The sequence below is a fragment of the Podarcis cretensis genome (genome assembly GCF_951804945.1).
Source record: "Podarcis cretensis genome assembly, chromosome: 13".
Classification (NCBI taxonomy): domain Eukaryota; kingdom Metazoa; phylum Chordata; class Lepidosauria; order Squamata; family Lacertidae; genus Podarcis; species Podarcis cretensis.
The window spans coordinates 51,180,776-51,208,679 of record NC_137182.1 but is presented as its reverse complement, the minus strand read 5'-3'; the positions used below and the strand labels follow the sequence as shown (position 1 = coordinate 51,208,679).

Genomic DNA, 27,904 nt, shown 5'->3' with positions numbered 1-27,904 from the left:
TGTATCCCTTTGCCCTGGTCCTTTCCCTATTGTCATGTGATTGGTGGGGGAGGGATGGAGGCGGTGTAAGGCTGGGAGGTGGATGAAGCCGGAAGAGGAAGTCCAGTGAATTACCAACCAGGCGAGATGAGTGGCTTGGGAAAGCTCTTCGGGAAGGGTGAGCCCCTACATTTACATTCCCCCACCCTGAAGGAGGGTGGTATCGCCCAATCGCCATAGGGGATCACGGACAGCTGGGAGAAACCATTTGTGTCTTGGGGGGAGGAGGAAGGAGAGGAAAAGAATCTGGCTTGGTGGAGGGAGAAAAACAAAGGAGGGAAACGTATTAAAGGAAGGGGAAGGGTTCATTCCAAGCTTTTTCGGGGGGGGGGGAGTGGACTGTACCATCTTTCCAAAAAAGCTCTATTTTGGGGAGTTAACTTATCTTCTTCCCCAGTGCTCAGTTTCTGGGTGTAGGGTGGCAGCTTCCCCCCACCATTTTGAAGCAGGGCAAGAGAGTTATGGAGGAGAAGGATGGCTGCTGGGAAAAGCCCATAATTCACCTGGGGGTACCTCTTGGTCTGCTTTTAGCACCATCCTTTCCAAGCAATGGTTCTAGTCCCTGTTGTTGTTGGTTCTCAGAGAGGTTGGATTGATGCTGGAGGATTCATGGGGCAATAATAATGGGCGTTCTGGCTCTCTCCCTTCCCCACCCTCTCTGGCCGGGGCCCTTTCCAGGTAAGAAGGCCAAAGCCCCTACCCCACAGGAGGCCATCCAGAAGCTGCGGGAGACGGAGGAGGTGCTTGTCAAGAAACAAGAATTCCTGGAGGAAAAGATCCAGCAGGAGCTTCAGTCGGCCAAGAAACATGGGACAAAAAACAAAAGAGGTGAATGGAGCAGTGGAGGGAGATACGGGCAACGTGGGGTCCAGGAAGGGGGCCGGTTAAGGAAACAAAAACGGGGATTTCCTTCATCCCTAAAGCAGCAGCTTTGAGAGGGCTTTGCTTTCATAAGGACTAGAAACTTAGCCGTGTTAAAAGGAAAGGAAAGAAAATACACCGCTCGCCGGTTAGCAAAAATATGTTATATAGAAAGTAAAATGTTACTAAAAAGTAAATGTTACATATAAATAAAATAAAGTGGTGTATTTACTTTTTATTTTTGTGATGTGATATTTAAATTCAATTATACACACACAAAATAAAAAAAGAAACTTAGCAGTGTCAAAACGGAAGCTGGGGGATTTTAGGGAGCTGTGTGCCTGCTTCCAGCACATCCTACATTTCTGAGCAATGGAACCCTGTAGCCTTAGGGGAGGAAATAGAGCGTTTGTGAAGTTTAAGGGGTGGGCTGTGGCAGAGAGCAAATGGAACTGATGCCTAATAATAATAATCCACCCATTTGACTGGGTTGCCCCAGCCACTCTGGGCAGCTTTCAACTGAATATTAAAAACTGAATAACGCATTGCCTCTTTCCCTCCCTCCTCGATCCAGCTGCCCTGCAAGCCCTCAAGCGGAAGAAACGCTACGAGCAGCAGCTGGGGCAGATTGACGGCACCCTCTCCACCATCGAGTTCCAGCGCGAGGCTCTCGAGAACGCCACCACCAACACCGAAGTGCTCAAGACCATGTCGGACGCAGCCCGAGCCATGAAGGAAGCCCATCAGCACATGTGGGTCCCGAGGCTGTGGGGCCTTCAGGGCAGGCTCCTGTGCTGCCTGGAGGGAGGGAGATGGGGTGTGCGTGTGGAGCCTGGAAAGGGCAAAAGAGAAGGCAGAGGAGCAGCAAGCCCCGAGTTCAAAGGAGGAGACCATTTCTGGCCACTAAAGCACAATGCTGGCAGTTGTGGCTTCCTGCAAAGAATCCTGGGAGCTGTACTCCGATAAGGGTGCTGAGAGACCCCATTATTCCCTTCACAAGAGCCATGGTTGTCGGGGCAGTTTAACAGCCACTCTCTCTTCCCGGGGGATTCTGGGAATGGCTGCTCTGTGAGGGGGAATAGGGCTCTCCTAGCAACGCTCGATGCCCTTAACAAACTACAGCTCCCAGAATCCTCTGCCCAGGCCACGCCCCTTGTTGGGCCATCTCTGAGCCCAACCTCTGAGCACCCCTCCAGTAAGCTTACCTGGCTGGTCTGTGTCTTTGAACTGGGGTCAAACCAGGATGGAGAGGCTTGTGTGTGTCCAGACCTGTGGCCCCCAGAAAGTTGCCCTGGTGGGATTGCGGCCCTTGGCTAAAGAAAGGTTCCCCGTTCAAAGGCTGGCTCCATCCTTCTTAGTCCTGCCTTGTGGATTTTGTCTCGTGGCGGCTGCTCGCATTTTCGGACCTAGATCTCGGATTTGCCACTTGCCTGCTCCATCTTCCAGCTCCTTTGGCCTCCCGTGCTTTCCTGTTTTTGAGGTGCACTTCAGTGCAACAGCAAAAGGAGCCCCACCCCACCCCAGCTGCCCTTTCCTCTGTGTCTCACCCTTTCCCCCCACTCCGTCTCTCCAGGGACATCGACAAAGTGGACGACCTGATGGCTGAGATCACAGAGCAGCAGGATATCGCCCAACAGATCTCGGACGCCATCTCGAAGCCCGTCGGCTTTGGGGACGATGTAGATGAGGTAACGTCAAAACCGGGGAACCCTTACTAAACACCTTCCAAGGCAATAATGCCCACTTACACCACAAAGAACTCATAACCCACCTACTTTCAGCAGCCAGAAACACCATAACCAGACACTGGAGAGACCTGTCAGGCAGTAAGTGTGGACCAAGGGTACCAAATAGTATGAGAAACAGCCCTGCTAGAAAAATTAACCAATAAACTGAAACTGACACGGGGACAAACAGAAGAAGACGCCTTTACCCCGGTATGGCTCCCCTTTATCACATACACAGCCCAACAAGACAACGACAAAAATCCACCAACAGCATACAAATCAATATGGCTAACCTGATCCAAAACACCCACCCACCCCACTCACACATGAAAACAAAGTTCAACACAGCCAATCACAAATGAATAACCACACCCTAGGCCAACCCCAGCATCTCTCACCACCAAAGGAACACAAGTGAACAGCAAAGAACCTGCACAAGCAACGCTTCAGGATAAGAACAGAAATTGTGCAGCGGCAGCAGGAGGCCCCATTAGCTAAAGTGGTGCCACTGTAGAAACATCGCCACCCGTCCCCACCCCCACTCATCTCCCCCCCCCTCCACCTCTTTCCCCCTTTTCTTCCCAAATGAAACAGACTTGTAAAAATGTTACATGGAAATATATATATATATATATATATATACATACACACACACACACACACACACACACACACACAGTGGTGCCTCGCAAGACGAAAAGAATCCGTTCCGCGATTCTCTTCGTCTAGCGGTTTTTTCGTCTTGCGAAGCAAGCCCATTGATGGCTTAGCGGATTAGCGGCTTTTAGTGGCTTATCAGCTAAGCGGATAAGCAGCTTAGAAAAAGGGGGGGGGAGGGGAAAAAAGTCGGAAAAACTCGCAAGACATTTCGTCTTGCAAAGCAAGGCCATAGGGAAATTCGTTTTGCGAAGCGCCTCCAAAACGGAAAACCCTTTCGTCTAGCGGGTTTTTCGTCTTGCGAGGCATTCATCTTGCGGGGCACCACTATATATATATATATATGTATATATATATATAGAGAGAGAGAGAGAGAGAGATTGCACACACTTTTGTAAATCAAGAAAATCTTTAATAAAAATAATTTTAAAAGCGGGGGAACTCTCCCTCCTGAAAAGTGGAGGAGGGAGTTCGGTTACAGTTCTCCAGATCTGCCTTTGGGGGGGGCTGAGCCCCAGAGCAGTGGGGCAGTGGGCATTGGAGGGGAGAAGTGGCAATGGATACCTGTTTGTGTTTCTACTTATCCCCCTGCCTTTGCTGCCCTCAGGACGAGCTGTTAGCTGAGCTGGAGGAGATGGAGCAGGAAGACTTGGACAAGGAGCTGCTGAATGTTGGGGAACCGACCCCCGAGCTGCCCAGCGTGCCTGCCTCTCGTCTGCCCAGTGTGCCAGGTAAGGGGGCGTGGGGAGGCAGCGAGGTGGGCACAAGCCCCTGGGTCTTGGGATGGCGTCGCCTGCTGTTTCAGCTCTCCTCAAAAGTCCTGGCTTTGCCAACCTGGGGCTCCCCAAGTGTGATTCCACCTAAACATTAGGAAGAACTTCCTGACAGTAAGAGCTGTTCGACAGTGGAATTTGCTGCCAAGGAGTGTGGTGGAGTCTCCTTCTTTGGAGGTCTTTAAGCAGAGGCTTCACAACCATATGTCAGGAGTGCTCTGATGGTGTTTCCTGCTTGGCAGGGGGTTGGACTCGATGGCCCTTGTGGTCTCTTCCAACTCTATGATTCTATGATTCTATGACTGGACTACAACTCCCATCATGCATCTGGCTGGTGTGGGGCGGGAGCCCCAACAAATCTGGAGAAGTGGGTGGATGTAAAGTAGAAGCGTACAAAAATAAGCATCATTTTCCATCTGAATGTAGGTTCTGCTTCATTTCGAAAAAATATAATTTTATTTTACGGCTTATGTTTTGAATTGGATAGGTATAGGGGCACCAAAAGCTTTTAAGTGCTTAGGATCTCCAAAGGCCTTAATCCAGCCTGGATATTGTGACTTTTTTAAAAGAGAAGGCCCTTTGTGTGTGTGTGTGTGTGTGTGTGTGTTCTTGTTGTAACCTTACACAAACCGCTTTGTGGCGACTGCCTGAAAGCACTACAGTCGTACCTTGGTTCTCAAACGCCTTGGTACGCGTACGTTTTGGCTCCTGAACGCCGCAAACCTGTTTGTGAATGTTTGTGAACGTTCTTTGGAAGCCAAACGTCCGACGCAGCTTCTGATTCAGTGCAGGAAGATCCTGCAACCAACTGGAAGCTGTGCCTGGGTTTTCAGAATCCCAGAACGGATTAAGTTTGACAGCCAAGGTACCACTGTATCTTCTTGGCGATCACTCGTAGCCAAGTAAGATGGTCTTCCATAAACACAGCTTTAACAGTGAGTCCGTAAGCGAGGCCAATTCTGGATCCACACGCCCTTCCACAGTGGGGACATAGGTTTCCGGGCAGGAGTTGATCACAGTGAGGGTTTGCCAAGCGTGCCTTCCTCTTAGCACGTTTCTCCCTTGCGTCCTGAGTTCGAGTGTTTTCAAAGCCCATAGAAATCCAGTAAATAAACGGGCACCCCGAGGCGGGGAGCGTTTGGAAGAGGGTTGAAGTTTTGGGATGCCGTTGCTACATTTTGATTTCATCCTTTCCCTCCCTCTGTTCAGGCAGCCCTGTTCAGGGAAGTTTTCAATGTGTGACATTTTAATGTATTTCTAATCTTTGTTGAAAGCCGCCCAGAGTGGCTGGGGAGACCCAGCCAGATGGGCGGGGTACAAATAATAAATTATTATTATTATTTTGCCAGCCTCAAAAGTGCCCACCTCTGCCTCCGTGGTGGATGACGACGACGAAGAAATGAAGCAGCTTGCCGCCTGGGTGTCGTGATGCATTGTGGGAAAACCGCCCTCCTTCCTTCCCTCCCTCCCCTTCCTCGGAGGGCTGGGAGACGGGAGAGGACCTTTCCCCCCCCCCGCCCGCCTTCCTCCTTCAGTTCCAGATTCGGGGAGGGGTGGTGAACACCGACACCCCCACCCCCTCCGCCCCGCCCCTGCCTGAAATAACCTTACGTGCCGAATGTAAAGAGTTTTATATAGACAGATTTATATATATGAAATATATATATATATGAGCAGATTGTATCGTGGGGAGGGGAAAGGGGGCTTGCCTTGGGAACGGGAGACCGGCCCCGCACCCCCCGCGTTACCCCTCTGTAAAACTCGAGGACCAAACTTTGCAAGCGTATCTTGGTGCTTGGCCCTTCCCAAGCAAACCCGAGACCCTCTCCGCGGTTGTAAACATGTGAGGGGGCTTCGGTGGGGAGGGGAGGGCAAGTCCCCCCTCCCCAGAAATGAGGCAGAGGGGTTTCCACGGAGTTAAGTTCTCCCCCTGCACTCGCTGCGAGGGGGATTGGGGCCTGTGTCAAATTGTGGGGGTTCAGTGTTCCTTTGCTCCTCCTGTGTGCTGGGCGGCGGGTTGGGGGGGCTCCATGCCTCCTGCCTTGGTCGTTTCCCCCCCCCCCCCCAGCCTCTTAACTTTACCAATGCTACAGATTTTCTCCCCACCAGCATGTGAATTTAAAAAAATGATGATGATGAATGATGCCAACCCAGCAGGGTGGGTGGAACTGTGCCAAGAGGGTGGGGGGTCTGATGCGAACAGGTACGTTCTCTCTTTCTCTCTGTTCCTATCGACAGCGTGTCTGTTTAAATGTGGCTTGGGGTGGCGTTTACATGTTATTTGCACTCGGATCTGTGCTAACCCGCTAACTTTTCGGAAACTTTTCTCTCTCTCTCGTCTTCGTCTCCGTCGTTAGTTTCTTCTTCTTCTTCTTTTTGTATCTCCTCGTGGCCAAGAATTCGGAGGGGGCAGGGGAGGGATTTCCGCCCCAACCCGCAACCCCCCTCTCACGCGCACATGCTGCAGTGGCCTTTACGACGACAACTCTGAAAATAAACGTGGCCGGAAATTTTTCTGCTGTTTCGTTGTTCGAAGAACGGGGCTGGGGAGGGAAGCGTCGCTCTGCATTTCCTCCCGACCCCTCTTGGCTCTCTCTATGCCCTCCTGGATTGGACAGAGTGTCCCTCTGTTCCGCACGCTGCCCAATTAGATGTGCCCAACGAAGCCACTGCCCGCCCTTCTTGGGCCCTCTCCTGTGCAATTATAGGTAGACTGGCCCTGAGCTTGGAGGTTCTGCTCAGTTACTGCAGGTAAGAGCGACCGCCAGACCTCTGTTCCGATTCCTCACTGGAAGCTGTCAGCACACATCGCTACATCTTAATTTAAAGTATTTTGGGTGGAGTGAGAGCACTTAGATTTTCTCATACTCTGAACCCGGCCTTCACTTTTGTTGGTGTTTGCTGGGCGTGTTTGCTACTCACTTTGCATCTTTTATAAGCTTCCCCACATACACTGCCCTGCCTGATTTTTAAGGTAAAGGGGCCCCTGACCATTAGGTCCAGTCACGGCCGACTCTGGGGTTGCGGCACTCATCTCGCTTTATTGGCCGAGGGAGCCGGCGTACAGCTTCCGGGTCATGTGGCTGGCATGACTAAGCCGCTTCTGGCAAACCAGAGCAGCGCACGGAAACGCCGTTTACCTTCCCGCCAGAGCGGTACCTATTTATCTACTTGCACTTTGACGTGCTTTCGAACTGGTAGGTTGGCAGGAGCAGGGACTGAGCAACGGGAGCTCACCCTGTCGTGGGGATTCGAACTGCCAACCTTCTGATCGGCAAGTCCTAGACAGTGGTTTAACCCTCAGCGCCACCCGCTAAAATGGCACCTTTTTCAAAGAGCCATGTGGGGCTGAAATGGTCTGCTTTCTGAAACACAGGAAGGCACTGCGGACTGTACAGCACGGACCAACGACTTTGTGTTTTGGTCCTCCGCTTCCTAGATCCTGCTGAAACCCTGCATGCTGTTCGTTGCCACGCTTGCTGTCACTACGGTGGCTTTTTTGCAAGCTCCAAATTTCCTCACTGGGGAAGGAGCTGAACTCAGGAACACAACAGAGGGTCATTCGCACTGCACTTAGCGAGCGGGCGGAGGCTGAGGGAGGCGGGCAAGGGCCCAGCCCAGCCTGGCACTCCTCTCCGTGGACGTCCGGGGAATCCAACCACCAAAGGCTGTGTCGGCCGGCTGTCATCCTCCCCATGTGGGCTGACTGGCAGCACAGCGTAACCCCATTTTGTTCCCGGAAGGGGGGCGTTCCAGGGGCGGCAGTGGCAAGGCCTATGCTAGCACAGCAGGCTCTCTTCAGCCTCTGTGCCCTGGAGGCTGGCAAACTCTGCTACACCACTGATTCCAGCTAAACATCAGGAAGAATTTTCTCATGGGAAGAGCGGTCCGACAGTGAAATGGTCTCCCTCGGAAGCCAGCGAACTCTCCTCTCTCCTTTTTTAAGCAAGCGGTTGGGTGGCCACCTGTCGTGGAGGGATCTAGTTGAGATTTCTGCATTGCAGGGGGCTGGCCCAGAAGACACTCTGGGTCCCTTCCAGCGCTACCATTCTGCAAAATCTAGAATCGCAGCCTTTTGGCTCAATAACCCCGGGGAAAGTATATACAGTGGTACCTCGGGTTACAGACGCTTCAGGTCACAGACTCCTCTAACCCAGAAATAGTACCTCGAGTTAAGAACTTTGCTTCAGGATGAGAACAGAAATTGTGTGGCAGCAGCAGGAGGCCCCATTAGCTGTTAGCCCCATTAGCAGCAGGAGGCCCCATTAGGTTAAGAACAGTTTCAGGTTAAGAACGGACCTCCGGAACAAATCAAGTTCTTAACCCGAGGTACCACTGTATATGGTGGTTCAAGGTTTGTTTGGATTTGATATCCCGCTTTATCACTACCGGTAGGAGTCTCAAAGCGGCTAACACTCTCCTTTCCCTTCCTCCCCCACAACAAACACTCTGTGAGGTGAGTGGGGCTGAGAGACTTCAGAGAAGTGTGACTGGCCCAAGGTCACCCAGCAGCTGCAGGTGGAGGAGCGGGGAATCGAACCCGGTTCCCCAGATTACGAGACTACCGATCTTAACCACTACACCACACTGGCGCTCAAAACCAGCCACTGGTTTGTGGGTGTGCGTTAATAAAAGAATTCCCAGAGAAGGGATGAGCGTAAAGGTCCGTTAACCACCTTCCCAAATTGATTTCTGCAGACCCCCAACGGACTGTTCTGTTTTCGGTTTTAATCTCGCATTTCAGAGATGGCACCCAAACGTCATTTTCCGAAACCTGCTGCTGCTTTTGTTTTTTTAGGCCTGATGAAGAGAAGGGGCTGCGACGCTATTTCTGGCTGTTCCCTGCCCTCCTTTCCCCCCCCCCCTACGGTCCCTGTGCACACCCTAGACCACCCACCCCCTGGACTTTCGCCCCCCCCCCAAAGAAAATATCGCCCGGTCACTGCAGGTGAGAGACTCCAGCCTGAGATCTCCCCCCTCCCCTTGTTCCAAGGTGTCTCCCCTCCTTCAGATGGGCTTCTCCTGGGTCTTAGTCCCCTTGATCTGCCCGGTGCTGCGGGTCCGGCTGGCGGCCTTCTTTTTGTCCGGTGTGAAGGTGAGGGAGCGGGACTTGGTGGTGCTGGGCGTGGTGGCGTTCTTGCTGGTGTCGGCTGCCCGGGGTCCGCAGATCGCTTCCAGGGCCTTGATCTCGGTGGTCGGCTTCTCAGCCAGGAACTTGAGCACCCAAGGGACTTTGAGCACCTCCAGGATATTCAGCCGCTTGGAAGCGGGGCGCAGGATGCGGTGGACCAGTTCCTGCAGGGGCGAGAGAGACAGGCGGTCCGGGTTTAAGCGCTACAAAGGAGGAGGCTTTGGATCAGGGCAACCGCCTAGCTAAATCTGCCCACCTGTTCTCCCAGGGGGCTTGTGGGAAACCTACGAGCAGAATTCGAACACAAGGGCCCTCTCCCCTCCTGCAGTTCCCAGCAACTGGCGTTCAGAAACATGGCTGCGGACACCGAGCCCAGCCGTCATGGCTGGTAAAAGGTAAAGGGACCCCTGACCATTAGGTCCAGTCGTGGCCGACTCTGGGGTTGCAGCGCTCATCTCGCTTTATTGGCCAAGTGACCCGGTGTACAGCTTCTGGGTCATGTGGCCAGCATGACTAAGCTGCTTCTGGCGAACCAGAGCAGCGCATGGAAACGCCGTTTACCTTCCCACTGGAGTGGTACCTATTTATCTACTTGCACTTTGACGTGCTTTCGAACTGCTAGGTTGGCAGGAGCAGGGACTGAGCAACGGGAGCTCACCCCGTCACGGGGATTTGAACTGCTGACCTTCTGATCGGCAAGCCCTAGGCTCTGTGGCTTAACCCACAGCACCACCCGCGTCCCGTCATGGCTGGTAGCCATCCACAAAACCTTTTCCAAGTAGTGCACGGGCAAATTCAGAAGTGCACAGTTCCTTCATGGATTACACCTCTAAAGCAGTGTCACTCCAGTTTAAACAGCCATAACTCCCCCCCCCCCAAAAAAAAAGCTTATGGGAACTCTAGTTTGTTATGGGTGCTGAGCAGGGCCGGATTTAGGTTTGATGAGGCCCTAAGCTACTGAAGGTAACGGGGCCCTTTATATGTCCAGCTGTCCTTTGTCAACAACAAATTGTCGCTGTTTTTTGGGTTGAATATACGCTATATGGTCATTGATGGACCTCACAGGTATCTCAAGCCATTTGCCCCTGTTGCCATGCAATCAGTCCATGCAGAATGTAGGCACCCTCTATATAGAAAGGAGCAAACCAGTGATATTTTAGGGAGCAGGCTAGCAGGTGGGGCCCGTGACTTACATCCTAGGAGTCTACACAACACAAAACACTGTTGCTGTAGGTAGGTTTTGTTTTATTTGTTTTCAATCTTATATTTTGGAAATGTGCATCCAGTTTTTTCCTCCTTTAAATTTTTTGGGGGCCCCCAAGAGAGTGTATCCCTAAGCTGTAGCTTGTTTAGCTTATACGTAAACCCATCACTGGTGCTGAGAGTTGCTAGGAGACCCCTATCCCCTTCACAGAGACACGATTCCTTGGAGCTGCTTTTAAGCACGAATCTCTTCCTGGGTAATTCAGAGAATTGTAGTGCGCTCTCTCTCAACTAAAAATATCTTCGCTGTATGAGAGGCAACCGATTAAGCAACTGAATTTGCAACTGGGTGAAAACAATTGTTCCAAAGTGGAAAAGCAGGTTTACTTTCGGTTTTGGATTATTCCCTTGTGCGTTGCAGGAGGAATTGTTTATAAAGAGTCCTTCGCTAGATCTGGGGTAGGACGAAAGGTGTGCCCTGCCAGGTCTTCTGGGACTCCAGATCCAATCATCTCCCTCCAGTGTGGCCAAAGGCCTCGGGGCAGCCAGCTGTTAGAATCATAGAATCATAGAGTTGGAATAGACCACAAGGGCCATCGACTCCAACCCCCTGCCAAGCAGGAAACACCATCAGAGCACTCCTGACATATGGTTGTCAAGCCTCTGCTTAAAGACCTCCAAAGAAGGAGACTCCACCACACTCCTTGGCAGCAAATTCCACTGTCGGACAGCTCTTACTGTCAGGAAGTTCTTCCTAATGTTTAGGTGGAATCTTCTTTCTTGTAGTTTGGAGCCATTGCTCCGTGTCCGCTTCTCTGGAGCAGCAGAAAACAACCTTTCTCCCTCCTCTATGTGACATCCTTTTATATATTTGAACATGGCTATCATATCACCCCTTAACCTCCTCTTCTCCAGGCTAAACATGCCCAGCTCCCTTAGCCGTTCCTCATAAGGCATCGTTTCCAGGCCTTTGACCATTTTGGTTGCCCTCCTCTGGACACGTTCCAGTTTGTCAGTGTCCTTCTTGAACTGTGGTGCCCAGAACTGTTGTAGCCTTTATGATGACCTGTTTGGCCACAACTTCCCCATCCCTACTCAGAGTTATGGGAGACCAGTGCAGCAAAGCAGCAGGAGGCCTCCGCAAAAAATTTCGCCTGTCATTTACTTTCTTGGGCTCCATGATCGCTGCAGATGGTGACAGCAGCCATGAAATTAAAAGACGCCTGCTTCTTGGGAGAAAAGCAATGACAAACCTAGACAACATCTAGGTCCGTATAGTTAAAGCCATGGTTTTCCCAGTAGTGATGTATGCAAGTGAGAGCTGGACCATAAAGGAGGCTGATCGCCAAAGAATGGATGCTTCTGAATTCTGGTGCTGGAGGAGACTCCTGAGAGTCCCATGGACTGCAAGAAGATCAAACCTCTCCATTCTGAAGGAAATCAGCCCTGAGTGCTCACTGGAAGGACAGATCCTGAAGCTGAGGCTCCAATGCCACCTCATGAGAAGAGAAGACTCCCTGGAAAAGACCCTGATGTTGGGAAAGATAGAGTGCACAAGGAGAAGGGGAGGACGGAGGACGAGATGGTGGGACAGTGTTCTCGAAGCTACCAGCATGAGTTTGACCAGACTGCGGGAGGCAGTGGAAGTCAGGAGTGCCTAGCGTGCTCTGGTCCAGGAAGTCATGAAGAGTCGGACACGACTAAACAGCAACAACAGTCTTCAATTCTAGCAATAGATTTTTTTAGGGGGGTCATTTTGGATGATGCCCAGGGGTCCCGAACCTGCGATCCTACACCTGCAAGGTTAGAATCTGCAAGAGGAAACCAGTTCCGTTGTTCAGGTAATGGTCTTGGTGGCCTCATCAGCATCTTAAGGCGTTAACTGGGAAGAGATGTGTTGCCATAGCGACTACTCGAGATGCTTCCAGGAAGGGTGTAAGCACTTTTGGAACTCGCCTGGCTGGATGCCACATGATTCTAGGAAGTTGGAATCAGGCAAGTTGGTTGTGAGTTTTCGCTGATGCTGGAAGCTGGAGAGATAGAGGCTTGTCTTGATGTGTGCAGGACTTGTAATCATGAACAGGCAAGATCTGCTGGAGTGTTAAGGCTGTATATCTGTGTAATACATATATCCTAAGGACACTGCAGTCTCCGCTGATCTTAATTTCCAAGGAAACGCAACCAAATTGCAGGTAAGCAGTCTCTAGCTGCTCGGAGACCAAGGTGTGCACAGCCGTCCTTTGCATTGAACAATACTTGAAACGAAAAAGCTCCTGTCTGGGACCTGGGGTAGCTCAGTCGGTAGAGCACGAGACCTTTAAATCTCAGGGTTGTGGGTTCGAGACCCACATGGGGCAAAAGATTCCTGCACTGCAGGGGGCTGGATTAGATGACTTGCAGGGTCATCAGTGTGCAGGGTCAGAGCCAGTGTGGTGTAGTGGTTAAGAGCGGTAGACTTGTAATCTGGTGAACCAGGTTCGCGTCTCTGCTCCTCCACATGCAGCTGCTGGGTGATCTTGGGCCAGTCACACTTCTCTGAAGTCTCTCAGCCCCACTCACCTCACAGAGTGTTTGTTGTGGGGGAGGAAGGGAAAGGAGAATGTTAGCCACTTTGAGACTCCTACCGGTAGTGATAAAGCGGGATATCAAATCCAAACTCTTCTTCTTCTTCTTCCCCTCCAACTCTACAATTTTATGATTTAACTGGGAGGGTCTTAGTAACAGGTTGTTTGAAACAACAACAACACAATAGTTCATCTGGCCAGGTTTCTCCGCCCCCCCCCCCAAAAAAAAGCCCCAATGAAAGCTATGTCTGTAGCAAAACATAGCAAGGGTCTCCGCAAAGAGGAAGGGAGTTCTCCCTCCAATTTTTGGAACTCTAATCCGCTTCTGAATTTACCCAAGTTCTCTCTCTCACAAACACACCTTAGCAACAGCCATCTCGCAGGTAAGACCGTAAACCGTAGAGGACGCAGTCTAACCTTTTGTACTCCGCAAACCATCATGCATGCTGTTGCTGCTTAACGACAGATGCTAGAAAAATGCAACCTGTGCTGTTGACAGTAGTAGTATGACTCGTGCAACACGTTGGCGACTAATATACACACGATAATTACCCCCCCAAAAAAGGGACACGGGTGGCGCTGTGGGTTAAACCACAGAGCCTAGGACTTGCCAATCAGAAGGTCAGTGGTTCTAATCCCCGCGACGGGGTGAGCTCCCGTTGCTTGGTCCCTGCTCCTGCCAACCTAGCAGTTCGAAAGCACGTCAAAGTGCAAGTAGATAAATAGGTACCGCTCCAGCGGGAAGGTAAACGGCGTTTCCGTGCGCTGCTCTGGTTTGTCAGAAGCGGCTTAGTCCTGCTGGCCACATGACCCGGAAGCTGTACGCCAGCTCCCTCGGCCAATAAAGCAAGATGTGTGCCGCAACCCCAGAGTCGGCCACGACTGGACCTAATGGTCAGGGGTGCCTTTACCTTTACCATTAATTACCAAAATAATTTTACATTCTTTATCAATCTTCTGAGAAAAATACAAAACCTTGTGCAAAACCACAGAAACTTGCAAACTACCCAACCTAAGATGAACTTCTAATGTCTTATTTCAATAGATTTTTCAAATGCTTGACTCAGTCCTTTGCTTTCTTTATCTTTTAAAGTAAGTTCATAAAGATAGCAACAAAGGGTAAGTTTGGTGTTGTTCACAATACTGAGAGATGCTAGTGAAGTTGTAGATGAATGTTCATGAAGTTGTAGACAGGGTACCAGCGTTTTGCACCTGTTTCGCCCTGGCAGTCCAAGTGAGGACGCTGATTGCTAAGCAAATCAGTCTCTTAAGCTTAAGTCAAGAAATACTATTCATGATGAAATTGAATATCAATATACAGTGGTGCCCCGCAAGACGAATGCCTCGCAAGACGAATGCCTCGCAAGACGAAAAGGTTTTCCGTTTTGGAGGCGCTTCGCAAAACGAATTTCCCTATGGGCTTGCTTTGCAAGACGAAATGTCTTGCGACTTTTTCCCCCTCCCCCCCCTTTTTCTAAGCCGCTAAGCCGCTTATCCGCTAAGCTGATAAGCCGCTAAAAGCCGCTAATAGCGCTAATCCGCTAAGCCGTCAATAGGCTTGCTTCGCAAGACGAAAAAACCGCTAGACGAAGAGAATCGCGGAACGGATTCTTTTCGTCTTGCGAGGCACCACTGTACATATCAAGGCTTTGATATCAGACCACTGAAGAAGCCCAGAAAACGACCTTGGGAGTGTGTTACCTGCAAGCCCCAGTAAAAGAGCCCCATCGGGCCTTACATTCTTAAGGTTCGGGGAGTTGGCACATGATTCCACACGCTGACCTAAGGCAACGACAACATCAGGCTCCCAGGGAGGAGGAGGGGAGTCACAGGAGTCGTGTTCATTTCCCTCCGGGATCAAACAACAAACTTTAACTTTCTGAGGCATCTTGCAGTCCTCCTAATCCAGGGGTCCTCAAACTACGGCCTGCAGGCCAAATCAGGCCTGCCACAGTCCTGAACCCGGCCTGCCCGGCAATTGCAGAACCCGCCGCTGTCTAACAGGTCTATGGTGAAAGGAAGTATGGCGTCCGGTGCCTGAGCACGGCCTCTGCATCCGGCGTCCGTTGATACCGCGAGTGGATGGTTGGTTGTGGGGAAGGAGGACAGTGTGTGTGCAAGAGGAGGGATGATGTGATCCTGCACACACAGGCCGGTGCTTTTGCATTCTCTCCTTCTATGGTCTGTGGCTGAGAGTTTTCTGTTGACATTGAAACTGCTGATCCGATTTACCAAATGGAATTGGCCGAACTACAGAATTGTGAAAAACACATTCAAATCAGGCAGCCTCACTAATTTCTATGCATCTCTCCCCTCTGAGACATATCTTAATCTCAGGAACCATGCACTCAAAATCGCAACCATCTTTGGCAGCACCTATGTCTGTGAACAGGGACGCGGGTGGCGCTGTGGGTTAAACCACAGAGCCTAGGACTTGCCGATCAGAAGGTCGGCGGTTCGAATCCCCGCGACGGGGTGAGCTCCCGTTGCTCGGTCCCTGCTCCCGCCAACCTAGCAGTTCGAAAGCACGTCAAAGTGCAAGTAGATAAATAGGTACAGCTCCGGTGGGAAGGTAAACAGTGTTTCCATGCGCTGCTCTGGTTTGCCAGAAGCGGCTTAGTCATGCTGGCCACATGACCCGGAAGCTGTACGCCGGCTCCCTCGGCCAATAAAGCGAGATGAGCGCCGCGACCCTTTACCTTTACCTATGTCTGTGAACTTGTGTATCTGAAGAAGTGTGCATGCACACGAAAGCTCATACCAAGAACTAACTTAGTTGGTTTTTAAGGTGCTACTGATAAACACTTGCTACGACTAGTGACAAATATGAAACCGGATACTGACCACCTCAGGAGCCAAATCCAGGCCCATACTTCCCATTGAAATACTTAAAAGTTTATGTTGATTAAAACCGTTCTTCAATTTAAATATTGTATTGTTTTTCCTGTTTTTGTGCACTACAAATAAAATATGTGCCGTGTGCTTAGGAATTCATTCATATTCTTTTCCAAACTATAGTCCGGCTCCCAACAGTGTCTGCCTCCTGTTTGAAAAGTTTGAGGACTCCTGCTCTAACTGATTTACAGTGGCATCTGGGTTTAGAGCTTGTTTCCTCAGATCTGGGTGACATATTTCTCCTGCTGCAGCCCGCAAGAGCCAACAAGGCCACCCCAAATTAGTTAGGAGCCCCAATAAATTTGGACTTCTGCCGTGGGCGGGAAAGAGCCCCCAACTCTGCCTGCGGCTGGTATTTTTTGCCCTTTTCTGAACTCCCAGGAGCTGGGTGCCCACTTCCTTGGTCAGTCATGTCTTGCCAATGGTTGGAAGCTGCTGACGTCGGGAGAAGGAAGGCGCCGTGAGAGTCGGGGAGCAGCTCTTGTCCTTGCTTGGAGGAACCAGGTGATCAGCCAGGGTGTATCTGGCATTCCTGCCACCCCCGTGATACAGCCTCAGGGTGCTGGGTGGGTGGAGAGGTTTATGCAGGGCCAGCTTCACAGTAACTACGCCTGCTGCACTCGAGTATCGGCGCTGCAGCCAGGCTGACGTGTGAATGGCACTGGCTGGGAAAACCGCACCTGTTGGATTTCTGCCTGCTCCAACCCAGTTAAAAGCCCAAGGAGGAGATCTCAAAAGAGAAGATAGACAGGGACTGGAAGGTGTTTAAAGGATACTTGCAAAACCATATTGAAAAATCAGAACTCCTATTAGAATAAACAAGTTCCGTTTTAAATACTGGAATACTTAATAAGATGGATAACGATGTGTAATAGAAAAAGAAGCATGAAATTAGGTTAAAAGTGTGTGTGAAAGAAAGTAATAGAAGTGGAAAGAAATTGCAACTGAGTAGGAAGTGTCTCCGGACAGCGCTGGCCCCTGGCCTCTTAAGTGAGATGGGCGCACAACCCCAGAGTCTGTCAAGACTGGCCCGTATGGGCAGGGGTACCTTTACCTTTACCTTTAGGACGCATGTGGCGCTGTGGGACGCAGGTGGGACGCAGGTGGCGCTGTGGGTTAAAGCCTCAGCGCCTAGGGCTTGCCGATCGAAAGGTCGGCGGTTCGAATCCCTGCGGCGGGGTGCGCTCCCGCTGCTCGGTCCCAGCGCCTGCCAACCTAGCAGTTCGAAAGCACCTCCGGGTGCAAGTAGATAAATAGGGACCGCTTACCAGCGGGAAGGTAAACGGCGTTTCCGTGTGCGGCTCTGGCTCGCCAGAGCAGCAATGTCACGCTGGCCACGTGACCCGGAAGTGTCTCCGGACAGCGCTGGCCCCTGGCCTCTTAAGTGAGATGGGCGCACCAACCCCAGAGTCTGTCAAGACTGTCAAGACTGGCCCGTACGGGCAGGGGTACCTTTACCTTTAGACTGGAAGTCTAACACAAAGGGAAAGGGGTGGTGATGAGAAAAGGAATTATCTGTGGGATTGAGTGTAGCTATGTTTGAACATTTTTAAGGATTGAATGAAATGCATGTTTGTATATTCACAATATGTGTGTATTAATGTTGAATTATTTTAATAATAAAAACTTTTTTAAAAAAGCCCAAGGAGGAGAAGCTGTGAGCTGAGGGCAAGGGGAGAGGAGACAACACGTCCTACATGAGGACCTCTGAGTAGCTTTTTAGGGGGCAGGCATAGTAGCACCACCCTCCCGCAACTGCCCCCTAATGGCTTTTGAGGGTACTGAGGTAGCACCCATGCAGCAGCACCCCCTAGTGGCATTTGAGGGTATGGGCACCATTGCACAAGTACCCCATAGGGGATTTTGAGGGCCTGGATACAGGACCCCCACATCAACACCCCCTACTGGGGTATGGGCACCACACCGTTATCCCATGAGTAGGTAAAGGTAAAGGACCTCTGGACGGTTAAGTCCAGTCAAAGGCGACTATGGGGTTGCAGCGCTCATCTCGCTTTCAGGCCAAGGGAGCCGGCGTTTGTCCACAGACAGCTTTCCAGGCCATGTGATCAGCAGGACTAAACTGCCTCTGGTATGACGGAAACCAGAGCGCATGGAAACACCATTTACCTTCCCGCCGCAGCGGTACCTATTTATCTACTTGCACTGGCATGCTTTCGAACTGCTAGGTTGGCAGGAGCTGGCGCAGAGCAACGGGAGCTCACCCCGTCGTGGGGATTCGAACTGCCGACCTTCTGATTGGCAAGGCCAAGAGGCTCAGTGGTTCAGACCACAGCGCCACCTGCGTCCCTAGTGGCACTCAGTGGTATTGGCACGGCACCCCCTGGTGGCTTTTGAGGGTACGGCTCCTAGGTGTTGTGCCGCTCACCTTGATTTCCTCGTTGATCTGGAGGTGGCTGGGGAAGCTGACCTCCTTCTGCGTCTCCCGCAGCAGCTTCTTGAGGTTGGTGTCGTCGAAGGGCAGGTGGGCCACCACCAAGGTGTAGAGGATGACCCCCATGCTCCAGATGTCGGAGAGGAACGGGTTGTAGGGCAGGCCCAGCAAGATCTCGGGGCAAGCGTAGGCGAAGCTGCCACAGTACGTCTGGCTCAGGTGCGAAAAGCAGCTCATCATGCGGTAAGACGGTGTCGGGGGAGGTTGCGTCTGGGTGGACACCATCTTGGAGAAGCCAAAGTCTGAGATCTTGATGTTTTCACGCTTGTCCAGGAGAAGGTTCTCGAGTTTCAGGTCCCTGCAGTCGGAAAAGGGCAGCGGGGAGAAAAAGAAGAAGACAGGGATTTGGGTTGGGGATCTTAGGGGTGTTAACGAAAAAAATCTGAGGGCTCTCCTGGACAAAAACAAAGACACCAACCAGGATTACTTGGAGCAAAACAGCAGCCTGTAGGCTTGGCCTTTATTGATCTGTTGCAACAGGGTGCTCCCCTCACCCACAGAAGAGAGGAGGGACCCAGAAAAATGGCGCGCAAGGCCTTATAAATACTTTTGAAATTGCCACCCTGTAGATCAAGACCACCCCTCAGATACATCACACCTACATCACAGAAAAGGCGGTCTAAAACAGAAATTTTGAATGTTGTTTATCTCCTGTCTGGCAGGTTACTTGATTGGATTTTCTGGGTAGCCTGGCCAGTATTTTGTAATGATAAATACTTATTTCCTGGGCCAGGTCACAGGCTCACACCCTATTCAAACACAGACATACCCTTAAGACAGGATTTGTGAAGGAAAAGACAACGAGGAGGCTTTTCCATTTTCCTTTGACCTTGCAGAGAAAACATTTGGTCAGTTTGGGAATCAAAATGGTTCCAGGTCGGTCTTCCTGTGCTGATCTATGTATGTGCTTGGTTGGTACACTTATGAACATTTAACATATATCTAAGACCTCAAAATTCCTATCACAGGGGAAGTGGGTTAAACCTGCAGGACTTTCTCATAGGGACATCGCAGGTTCAGACTCCAGTGTGGAAAGGATATTGCAGTTGGAGAAGGTTCAAAAAATGACAACCAGAGAGATCCGGGGGGGGGGGGGGAGAGAGAAATTCCATCACAAAGGAAGTCTGGAGCCCTGGGGGCTTCTCCTTCCCCCCCAAAGGGGCTGGAGCAACGCAAGTGAAAAGCAAGAAGACAGACATTTATTAAATTAAGCAGGAAGTTTCGCTCCCTCTCCCTCAACGCTAGAACTCCTGGACATTGCACAAAGCCGAATGTTCAGGACAGATAAAAAGAAGGATGTTATAAGAATTCTAAGGTCTCGGATATAAAACAAATGTTCATAAATGTACAAAGCAAACACATAAGTATATAAGCCACGTGTCTGAAATAGTACAGGAGAACAATCCTGAACCCATTTTGACTCTCCCAAATTGACCTCAAATATTTCTCTGCGAGGAGGAAGGAAATGGGGAAAGATTTCCGGTTGTCTTTTGAAGGCTTACGCCTCCCTTTTCAAATACAGTCTGGCGAGTATCTGTTATCAATATGCATGAGAGATTCAGGAACTAAGTATTTACCATCTCAAATGAATGTCCAGGCTACCCAGAAAAGGCACTCAAGTAAGGCATGATCAGGTATCCTGGCAGACAGGAGAGAAGCAACACACTCAAATTTCTGCTGTAGACCACCTCCTTCTGTGATGGATGGATGTATGATGTTTTTGGGGGGAGTGGCCTTGGGCTACAAGGTGGGCAATTTCAAAAGTCTATATAAGGGCTTGTTCTGGGTTTCTCTCCTCCCTCCTGCGTGTGGGGAGTGGGGACCCTGTTGCAACAGTTTAATAAAGATCAGGCTTACTAGCTGCTTTGCTTCTCATAATTATCTGTTTGGCCAGTTATTTTCTCCTACTGATAGAGAACCTACATAAGAACACTGTACGGCAGGGGTCAGCAACCTTTTTCAACCGTGGGCCGGTCCACCGTCCCTCAGACCATGTGGTGGGCCAGACTATTTTTTTTGGGGGGGGGGGTGGATGAACGAATTCCTATGCCCCACAAATAACCCAGATGCGCTTTTAAAATAAAAGGACACATTCTACTCATGTAAAAACACCAAGCAGGCCCCACAAATAACCCAGATGCGCTTTTTAAATAAAAGGACACATTCTACTCATGTAAAAATAGGCCTATTCCTGAACTGTCTGTGAACCGGATTGATAAGGCAATTGGGCCTTATCTGGCCCACAGACCTTAGGTTGCCTACCCCTGCTGTACGGGCTTTTGGGTACCCCGTAAGGAAAAGGGAGCAGTTTTTTCTTATAACGATTTGGCGAGCCAGCCAGGAGTTGAGAGCTGTTGATGGTTACTAGCCAGGATGGCTATTCTCATCCTCCAAGGAGCATTGCTGTCAACCGTCCCTTATTTGGTGGGAAACTCCCTTATCCCAGCGCCGTGTCCCACTGCTGTCCCTTAATGATGATGTCCCTTAAATTTCCCGGCTTTCATAGGAAGCAGCTCCTCTTCCTCCCTCCCTGCCGGCCAGGGAGGAGGGAGGCTCCAACTGTGTTGCTTGGTTGCGTTGCTCACCCAATAATGAGTCTAAGAACGACTGGGGGGTGGAGCTTGCATGCCTTGTGCCGATCAAATCGGCCGCGTTGCCTGGGGACTCGCCTTTGCTCAGCGCTTCTCAGCGGAGAGGTGACGGTGGTTTTCCTTGCTGCATTCCCTTTGCCGGGTTGCTGCGCTGTGGGAACCACCGCTTGAGGCTTCGTTTGGCTGCTGGCTGGACTTTCTGCCTTTGGCTCGGAGGGGCTCAGAAGTTGAACATACCTGTGTCCAAAAAATCCCTTATTTTGGCTGCTGATCCCTTATTTTCGAGGCTGCTGGTCCCTGATTTTAAAATCTGTAAGTTGACAGCTATGCGAAGGAGGCAGACAGGAAGTGCTTCTGAACACCAGCCAGCTGTGTGTGCTTTGAATGTGACATGCATACAATAGATCTGGTGCACACACAGCCCAGGTCTGAAAAGTAGCTGTTTCTTGAGGCAGCTTTGAAGACTGCCTGTTTTCCTGGCCTATCGCCATTTCCTCCATTTACTCACCGGTGCACAATGCCCTTGCCGTGCAGATAGGCGATCCCCAGAGACAGCTGAGAAAACCATTTCCCGGCCAGGGCCTCGGAGCAGGCGCCCGATTTCTGGATCCACTCCAGGACGTCGCCACAGGGTGCCAGCTCCATGATGATGTAGTGGCGAGAGGTGGTCTCGATAGCCTGGTAGAAACTGATCACGTATTTGTGGCGCAGGGTTTTCATCACCTGGAGGGCAAGGTGAAACATGCGCTTTGTCAGAAAGGATCCGGATTAAATTTGTTTCAGAAAAACCCTTGATGTATGCAGGTGTTCACATTACAACCTAGGGACTAACAGATGGGAAATGGAAGCGGATCCTGCAAACTCTTATGGTCACAAAAAGTTATATTATGAGGCTGAAGGAATAAATATCCACTATCGACTACCACCTTGCCAACAAAGGTCCATATAGTTAAAGCTATGGTTTTCCCAGTAGTGATGTACGGAAGTGAGAGCTGGGCCATAAAGAAGGCTGATCGCCCAAGAATGGATGCTTTTGAATTATGGTGCTGAAGGAGACTCTTGAAAGTCCCATGGACTGCAAGAAGATCAAATCTCTCCATTCTTTAGGAAATCAGCCCTGAGGGCTCACTGGAAGGACAGATCCTGAAGCTGAGGCTCCAAGACTTTGGCCACCTCACGAGAAGAGAAGACTCCCTGGAAAAGACCCTGATGTTGTGAAAGATGGAGGGCACAAGGAGAAGGGGACGACAGAGGACGAGATGGTTGGACAGTGTTCTCAAAGCGACCAGCATGAGTTTGACCAAACTGCGGGAGGCAGTAGAAGACAGGAGTGCCTGGCGTGCTCTGGTCCAGGGGGTAACAAAGAGTCGGACACGACTAAACGACTAAGCAACAACATCAACTACTCATTGGCTTGAAGATCTGACCACCTTCTCCATGTATATATCCTGCAATCCTCAGTCTTGTTTCAATATCTGTTTGGACATGTGGGTTTATTATGTTAATATACAGTCGTACCTTGGATCTCGAACGCCTTGGCTCCCAGACAAATTGGCTCCCAAACAATCGAAACCCGGAAGTGAGTGTTCCGGTTTTCTAACGATTTTTGGAAGCCAAATGCAGCTTCCGATTGGCTGCAGGAGCTTCCAATCAGAAGCCACACTTCGGTTTTTGAACGTTTTGGAAGTTGAACGGTTTCTTCTGTTTCTGTTTTCCCCCAAGCACTACTCAAAGGGTAGACCTTCAATGGAGCTTAAATATTGAGGTGGACCTGAACTTTATTTGCTGTTGGTGCTAAGGGGCAAATCTGATTATTTTTTATGCTGACGGTTTCTTGCCTTTTTTGTTGCTTTTGAGGGAAAGGGGGGTGGTTATCTATTTTATTGCAGGCATAATACTTTTATATACACTGCGTTTCTCGGAATTTGTAAAACTACTCCACACTGAACTTTTAAATCCCCCTTCCAAAAAAATCTATTTTTTCTGGGGGGGAAACGGGGGGACGGGACATTTTCCCCCCTTGTGGCTTCAAAATTTCCAGAAATTTTACATCTCTAGTCATATGGGAAGCAGGGGTTTGGGTTATTATTGTTTTGGATTATTGTTTTTGTGGTTTTATATTTTGATTTTATTCTGTAAACCGCCCTGAGACCTGCGGGTATAGGGCAGTATATTAATTCAAATAATAATAATAATAATAATAATAATAGGATTGTTTTTATGGTGTTGTTTGCTTTTTGTTATATAGGGAGGGATTGATTTGCCCACATCTGACACCATTGTGCCCCTTCCACTCACTGCTCCCCCTGCCAGTTCTTGTGAAACTTTAGGCTGAACTATATTATGCCTGCTGAGGTTGTACAAATATTCCTTTATTCGCTTGGGGGATTCAGAGTTGCATGTTTCAACATTTATTCTTGGGGTTGCATCCTGGGCTAGTCAGGCAGGAAGTTTTATAGTAAAAAAATGTTGATGCCCAACCATATTAGCTTTATATACTTTTGTTGACGGAAGCAACTCAAAGTTGCCTCGGCAATGATCTGATAATATATTTTATGGTGGCTTGGCAAAGACCTGACAATATATTTTATGGTGGCAGCGAGACAATGAAACAGCAAATGTTAGAAAACTAAGGCTGGACTTTCCGTGAACAGATCGTGTGCCAAAGTCTTGTGAAATGGATTAGCAGAAAAAGTTGCGGACAGATTGAAACATGTCTGGGACTGATTCCCTTCACAGAACTACGATTCCCAGAGTTCCCGGGATCAATTGTTGAACCACTCTGAGAATTGTAGGTCCCTGAAGGGAGCAGGGGTTACCTTGGAAATCTCAGTACCCAGAACAAACTACACTTCCCATAATTCTTTGGGGTGTGCTTTAAAACTATGTAGTGTACACTTAAGCCATGCCTGCCCTATGTATTCAAAGCAGCCTCATGGCCCTTTAATAGTTCATGGTTTCCCCCAAAGAATCCTGGGAAATGTGGTATGTTAAGGGTGCTGAAAATTGTTAGAAGACCCAATTTCCCTCTCAGACCTACAATTCCCAGAGTTCCCATTGCTATGAGAATTATAAGGTCTAAGATATACTGTAAAATAAATGTTCATAAATGTACAAGGCAAACACACATGCATAAGTATAGTGTCTGAAACAGTACAGGAGAGCAACCCTGGAGCCATTTTGACTCTCCCAAAATGACCTCAAATACAGTGGTACCTCGGGTTACAAACGCTTCAGGTTACCTACGCTTCAGGTTACAGACTCCGCTAACCCAGAAATATTGCGTCAGGTTAAGAACTTTGCTTCAGGATAAGAACAGAAATTGTGCTCCAGCGGCGCAGCAGCAGCAGGAGGCCCCATTAGCTAAAGTGGTGCTTCAGGTTAAGAACAGTTTCAGGTTAAGTACGGACCTCCGGAACGAATTAAGAACTTAACCCGAGGTACCACTGTATTTCCTTGCAAGGAGGAAGGAAATGGGGAAAGCATCCATAAGCACATACAGTGGTACCTCTGGTTGCGTACTTAATTTGTTCCGGAGGTCTGTTCTTAACCTGAAACTGTTCTTAACCTGAAGCACCACTTTAGCTAATGGGGCCTCCTGCTGCCGCCGCGCCGCTGGAGCATGATTTCTGTTCTCATCCTGAAGCAAAGTTCTTAAGCCGAGGTACTATTTCTGGGTTAGCGGAGTCTGTAACCTGAAGCGTATGTAACCTGAAGTACCACTGTAATCCGCATGTCTGAAATAGTACAGGAGAGCACTCCAGAAATCATCTTGACTCTTAATGACCCCAAATATTTCTCTGCAGAAGGAAACATCTTGGAAAAACCTCTCCCAATAAGTTCTTTTCACTTAGAAATCCAGTGGAAAAAGCACATTTTGTGCACGAATAGGAGAGGTGTACGACAATGGTTTCGGAAACTTGGGTGTTTGTCATTTTAAAAGAATGTCAGTAAAACATTATCAGGTATCTTGACAGACAGGAGACAAGCCATGCACTCAGATTTCTGTTGCAAACCGCCTCTTTCTGTGAGGCTTGCAAGATGCTTTTGGGTGGTCTTTGGCTAAGGGGTTGGGCAACTTCTAGTCTTTAAAAGCTGTTACACACCTTTGTTCTGGGTCCTTGCAAGGGGGGAAGGGGGGCTGTGATGCAACAGACAAATAAAGATCTCCCTTGCTTTCCTTCTACTGGGTCCTACCTCCACACATTTCCCCCTTGACCGTAAATAGACTTAGGGGCACTGAAATCTCTCGATGCAGAGCTGGGTTGCAAAAGAATAACCCCAATTTGTTCTATAACAATGTGCAGCACAGATGGGATCTCAGACTCCGCTGCCCACTTTCCCCATAGCTCCAGCAAATGGAAAACTATCCAGCCAGAGCCTTTTACCGACCTCTAGGATTGAAGGCACCCAGCATCTGTCAATAAGCAATGTTTGTTCTTCAAAAGGGGAAAGGAAATTAACATATGCAAAGCCATAAAGCCCAAAGTCAACATTACACTGAAGCCAGGGGCAGCTGGGAAGGGTTTCTGATTTCAGATCAGGCTCGCACTAGTAAGAATTTGGGGTTTATTCTGTTCTCTTGATAACAGAAATTTAGGACCGAGAAAAGATTGACATCTCTTGACTCCTCTGGTGTGTCCTCAAAATTGCAGTCCACAACTCCGCCCCTCCTCCAGGGGTCTACAAACTTCATTTAAGACTTTAGGTGGTCCGTGGCTCGTCTGCGGCATTCGCAGCTAAAGATGGGAGATGGCACAGCCCTCACACAAAATACTGTATTTTTTTGCTCTATAAGACTCATTTTTTCCCTCCTAAAAAGTAAGGGGAAATGTGTGTGTGTCTTATGGAGCGAATGCAGGCTGCGCAGCTATCGCAGAAGCCAGAACAGAAAGAGGGATTGCTGCTTTCACTGCGCAGCGATCCCTCTTGCTGTTCTGGCTTCTGAGATTCAGAATATTTTTTTCCTTGTTTTCCTCCTCCAAAAACTAGGTGCGTCTTATAGAGCGAAAAATACGGTATTCATGTGGATTTTTAACTGCATTTTTTAATCTCTCCGTTTCGTGTTGCAATTTGAATTCTTTGAGGGCCCAAAGTGTAAAACAGCAGAACAGGAAATGCTTAAGAAATAAAAGAATAATAATAAAAATTGTACTGCATCTATCACACAGCTCATTACAACTGCTGCAAGAAACAGGAAAAAAATCATGTGGTCTGTGAGGAAGACCCTCCTCAATTTTCAAGTGGTCCACGGGGAAGAAAGTTTGGGAACCACTCTAAGATGTCACCATAAAAGTTGGTTGTCTTCCCCGCCAGCAGTTTATTTATAACTCGGTGCTACTTGCGCAAATTTTTCACAACGCCATCCCATATTGCCCACCTCGTTTAATCTGGATTTGCCATTTTGCTGCTCCTCCCACAAATCTCTTTGTGAGGAGGAATTAAAGAACCTTTTAATGAGGGTGAAAAAGGAGAGTGCAAAATATGGTTTGAAGCTCAACATCAAAAAAATGAAGATCATGGCCACTGGACCCATCACCCCCTGGCAAACAGAAGGGGAAGAAATGGAGGCAGTGAGAGATTTTACTTTCTTGGGCTCCATGATCACTGCAGATGGTGAGAACAGCCACAAAATTAAAAGACGCCTGCTTCTTGGGAGAAAAGCGATGGCAAACCTAGACAGCATCTTAAAAAGCAGAGACATCACCTTGCCAACAAAGGTCCATATAGTTAAAGCTATGGTTTTCCCAGTAGTGATGTATGGAAGTGAGAGCTGGACCATAAAGAAGGCTGATCGCCCAAGAATGGATGCTTTTGAATTCTGGTGCTGGAGGAGACTCTTGAGAGTCCCATGGACTGCAAGAAGATCAGACCGATCCATTCTTAAGGAAATCAGCCCTGAGTGCTCACTGGAAGGACAGATCCTGAAGCTGAGGCTCCAAGACTTTGGCCACCTCATGAGAAGAGAAGAAGACTCCCTGGAAAAGACCCTGATGTTGGGAAAGATGGAGGGCACAAGGAGAAGGGGACGACAGAGGACGAGATGGTGGGACAGTGTTTTCAAAGCTCCCAGCATGAGTTTGACCGAACTGCGGGAGGCAGTGGAAGACAGGAGTGCCTGGCGTGCTCTGGTCCAAGGGGTCACAAAGAGTCGGATACGACTAAACAACAACAACAAACCCACAAATCTCTTAAGATTTCCCAAGGGACACAGCAAATCTGGATTAAACGGGGGGCAAGAAATTCAGAGCAGTATTTGGATGGAGACATCACGAGGATGCTCAAAACACACATGCCCAAGGCCATAGCAAAGTGCCCTGTGGAAAAGCTCAGGGCTGGAAGGAGAATTCACGCGGCACCGTGAGAATAACAACCTGTATCTCCCTCGGCAGGAATTTGGTGAGGTAATCCTCCGAGGCCTTCTTCTTGGAGATGATTTTGATGGCCACCATCGTCTTCTGCTTGGCGAAATACGCCTCGTAGACGGTCCCGTAGGAACCGTGGCCGATCACTTTGCCGACCTGGTAACCATACTGGTCCATCACAGAGACGTAAGGCGTGGAGGCCGAATGTTCAACCATGATTGAAGTCTTGTGTGCTGCCTCAAACCTCCTTCAACCAGCCAGTGGCTTCTTGCTTCAGCTCAAGGTCTACGGGGAGGGTGCTCGATACTGCAAATAATGGTTAGGTCGGTGGTGTCTAATGGGACGGCAATAGACCCAACCTGGTGTGGGAAGGCTGGTTGGTCAATTTCTCCCACCGCACAGCCCAGCTGAAAGGGAACTGGGTGGCACGTTTTTCTGCCTTAACGATGGTGAGATCCAGTGGATCTCACCCTACTTGTGTCCAGGATGGGCAAATCCAAGTTGGCACCCTTCTTTGCGACAGCTTCAAAGGAGGTGAGAAGATCCAGCCTTCCTGGCCCCCCGACAACAACACCTTGACCCCCCACCCTCCACCAACCTGGATTCCCCCCGGGATTCCGATGATGTCATAGCCACGTCTCAACAT

At 49.6% G+C, this 27,904-nt stretch overlaps 2 protein-coding genes across 2 annotated transcripts; one reads left to right on the top strand and one right to left on the bottom strand.

The window, feature by feature from the left end:
- The first annotated feature begins 15 nt into the window (after positions 1-15).
- Positions 16-6,571, top strand: CHMP4A (charged multivesicular body protein 4A). Its single transcript, XM_079952174.1, has 6 exons — positions 16-157; positions 718-867; positions 1,475-1,652; positions 2,474-2,588; positions 3,892-4,015; positions 5,407-6,571. Exons 1-6 carry the CDS (start codon positions 127-129, stop codon positions 5,484-5,486), a joined length of 678 nt encoding a protein of 225 aa, XP_079808300.1. The 5' UTR covers positions 16-126; the 3' UTR covers positions 5,487-6,571.
- Positions 6,572-8,765: 2,194 nt separating this feature from the next.
- Positions 8,766-27,847, bottom strand: TSSK4 (testis specific serine kinase 4). Its single transcript, XM_079952068.1, has 4 exons — positions 27,268-27,847; positions 21,402-21,616; positions 18,237-18,600; positions 8,766-9,352 (listed from the first exon to the last, which is right to left on the bottom strand). Exons 1-4 carry the CDS (start codon positions 27,472-27,474, stop codon positions 9,065-9,067), a joined length of 1,074 nt encoding a protein of 357 aa, XP_079808194.1. The 5' UTR covers positions 27,475-27,847; the 3' UTR covers positions 8,766-9,064.
- Positions 27,848-27,904: the final 57 nt, after the last annotated feature.

What these genes read in the sequence shown, in the direction of transcription:
- CHMP4A (XM_079952174.1), top strand. Translation starts at nt 127, where the DNA reads ATGAGTGGCTTGGGAAAGCTCTTCGGGAAGG. An exon ending in GGGAAAGCTCTTCGGGAAGG is followed by an intron (nt 158 to 717) that starts GTGAGCCCCTAC and finishes GGCCCTTTCCAG; the next exon opens with GTAAGAAGGCCAAAGCCCCT. An exon ending in TCGTCTGCCCAGTGTGCCAG is followed by an intron (nt 4,016 to 5,406) that starts GTAAGGGGGCGT and finishes TTATTTTGCCAG; the next exon opens with CCTCAAAAGTGCCCACCTCT.
- TSSK4 (XM_079952068.1), bottom strand. Translation starts at nt 27,474, where the DNA reads ATGGTTGAACATTCGGCCTCCACGCCTTACGTCTCTGTGATGGACCAG. An exon ending in TCCTGCCGAGGGAGATACAG is followed by an intron (nt 21,617 to 27,267) that starts GTTGTTATTCTC and finishes CTTGCCCTCCAG; the next exon opens with GTGATGAAAACCCTGCGCCA. An exon ending in GGCAAGGGCATTGTGCACCG is followed by an intron (nt 18,601 to 21,401) that starts GTGAGTAAATGG and finishes TTCCGACTGCAG; the next exon opens with GGACCTGAAACTCGAGAACC.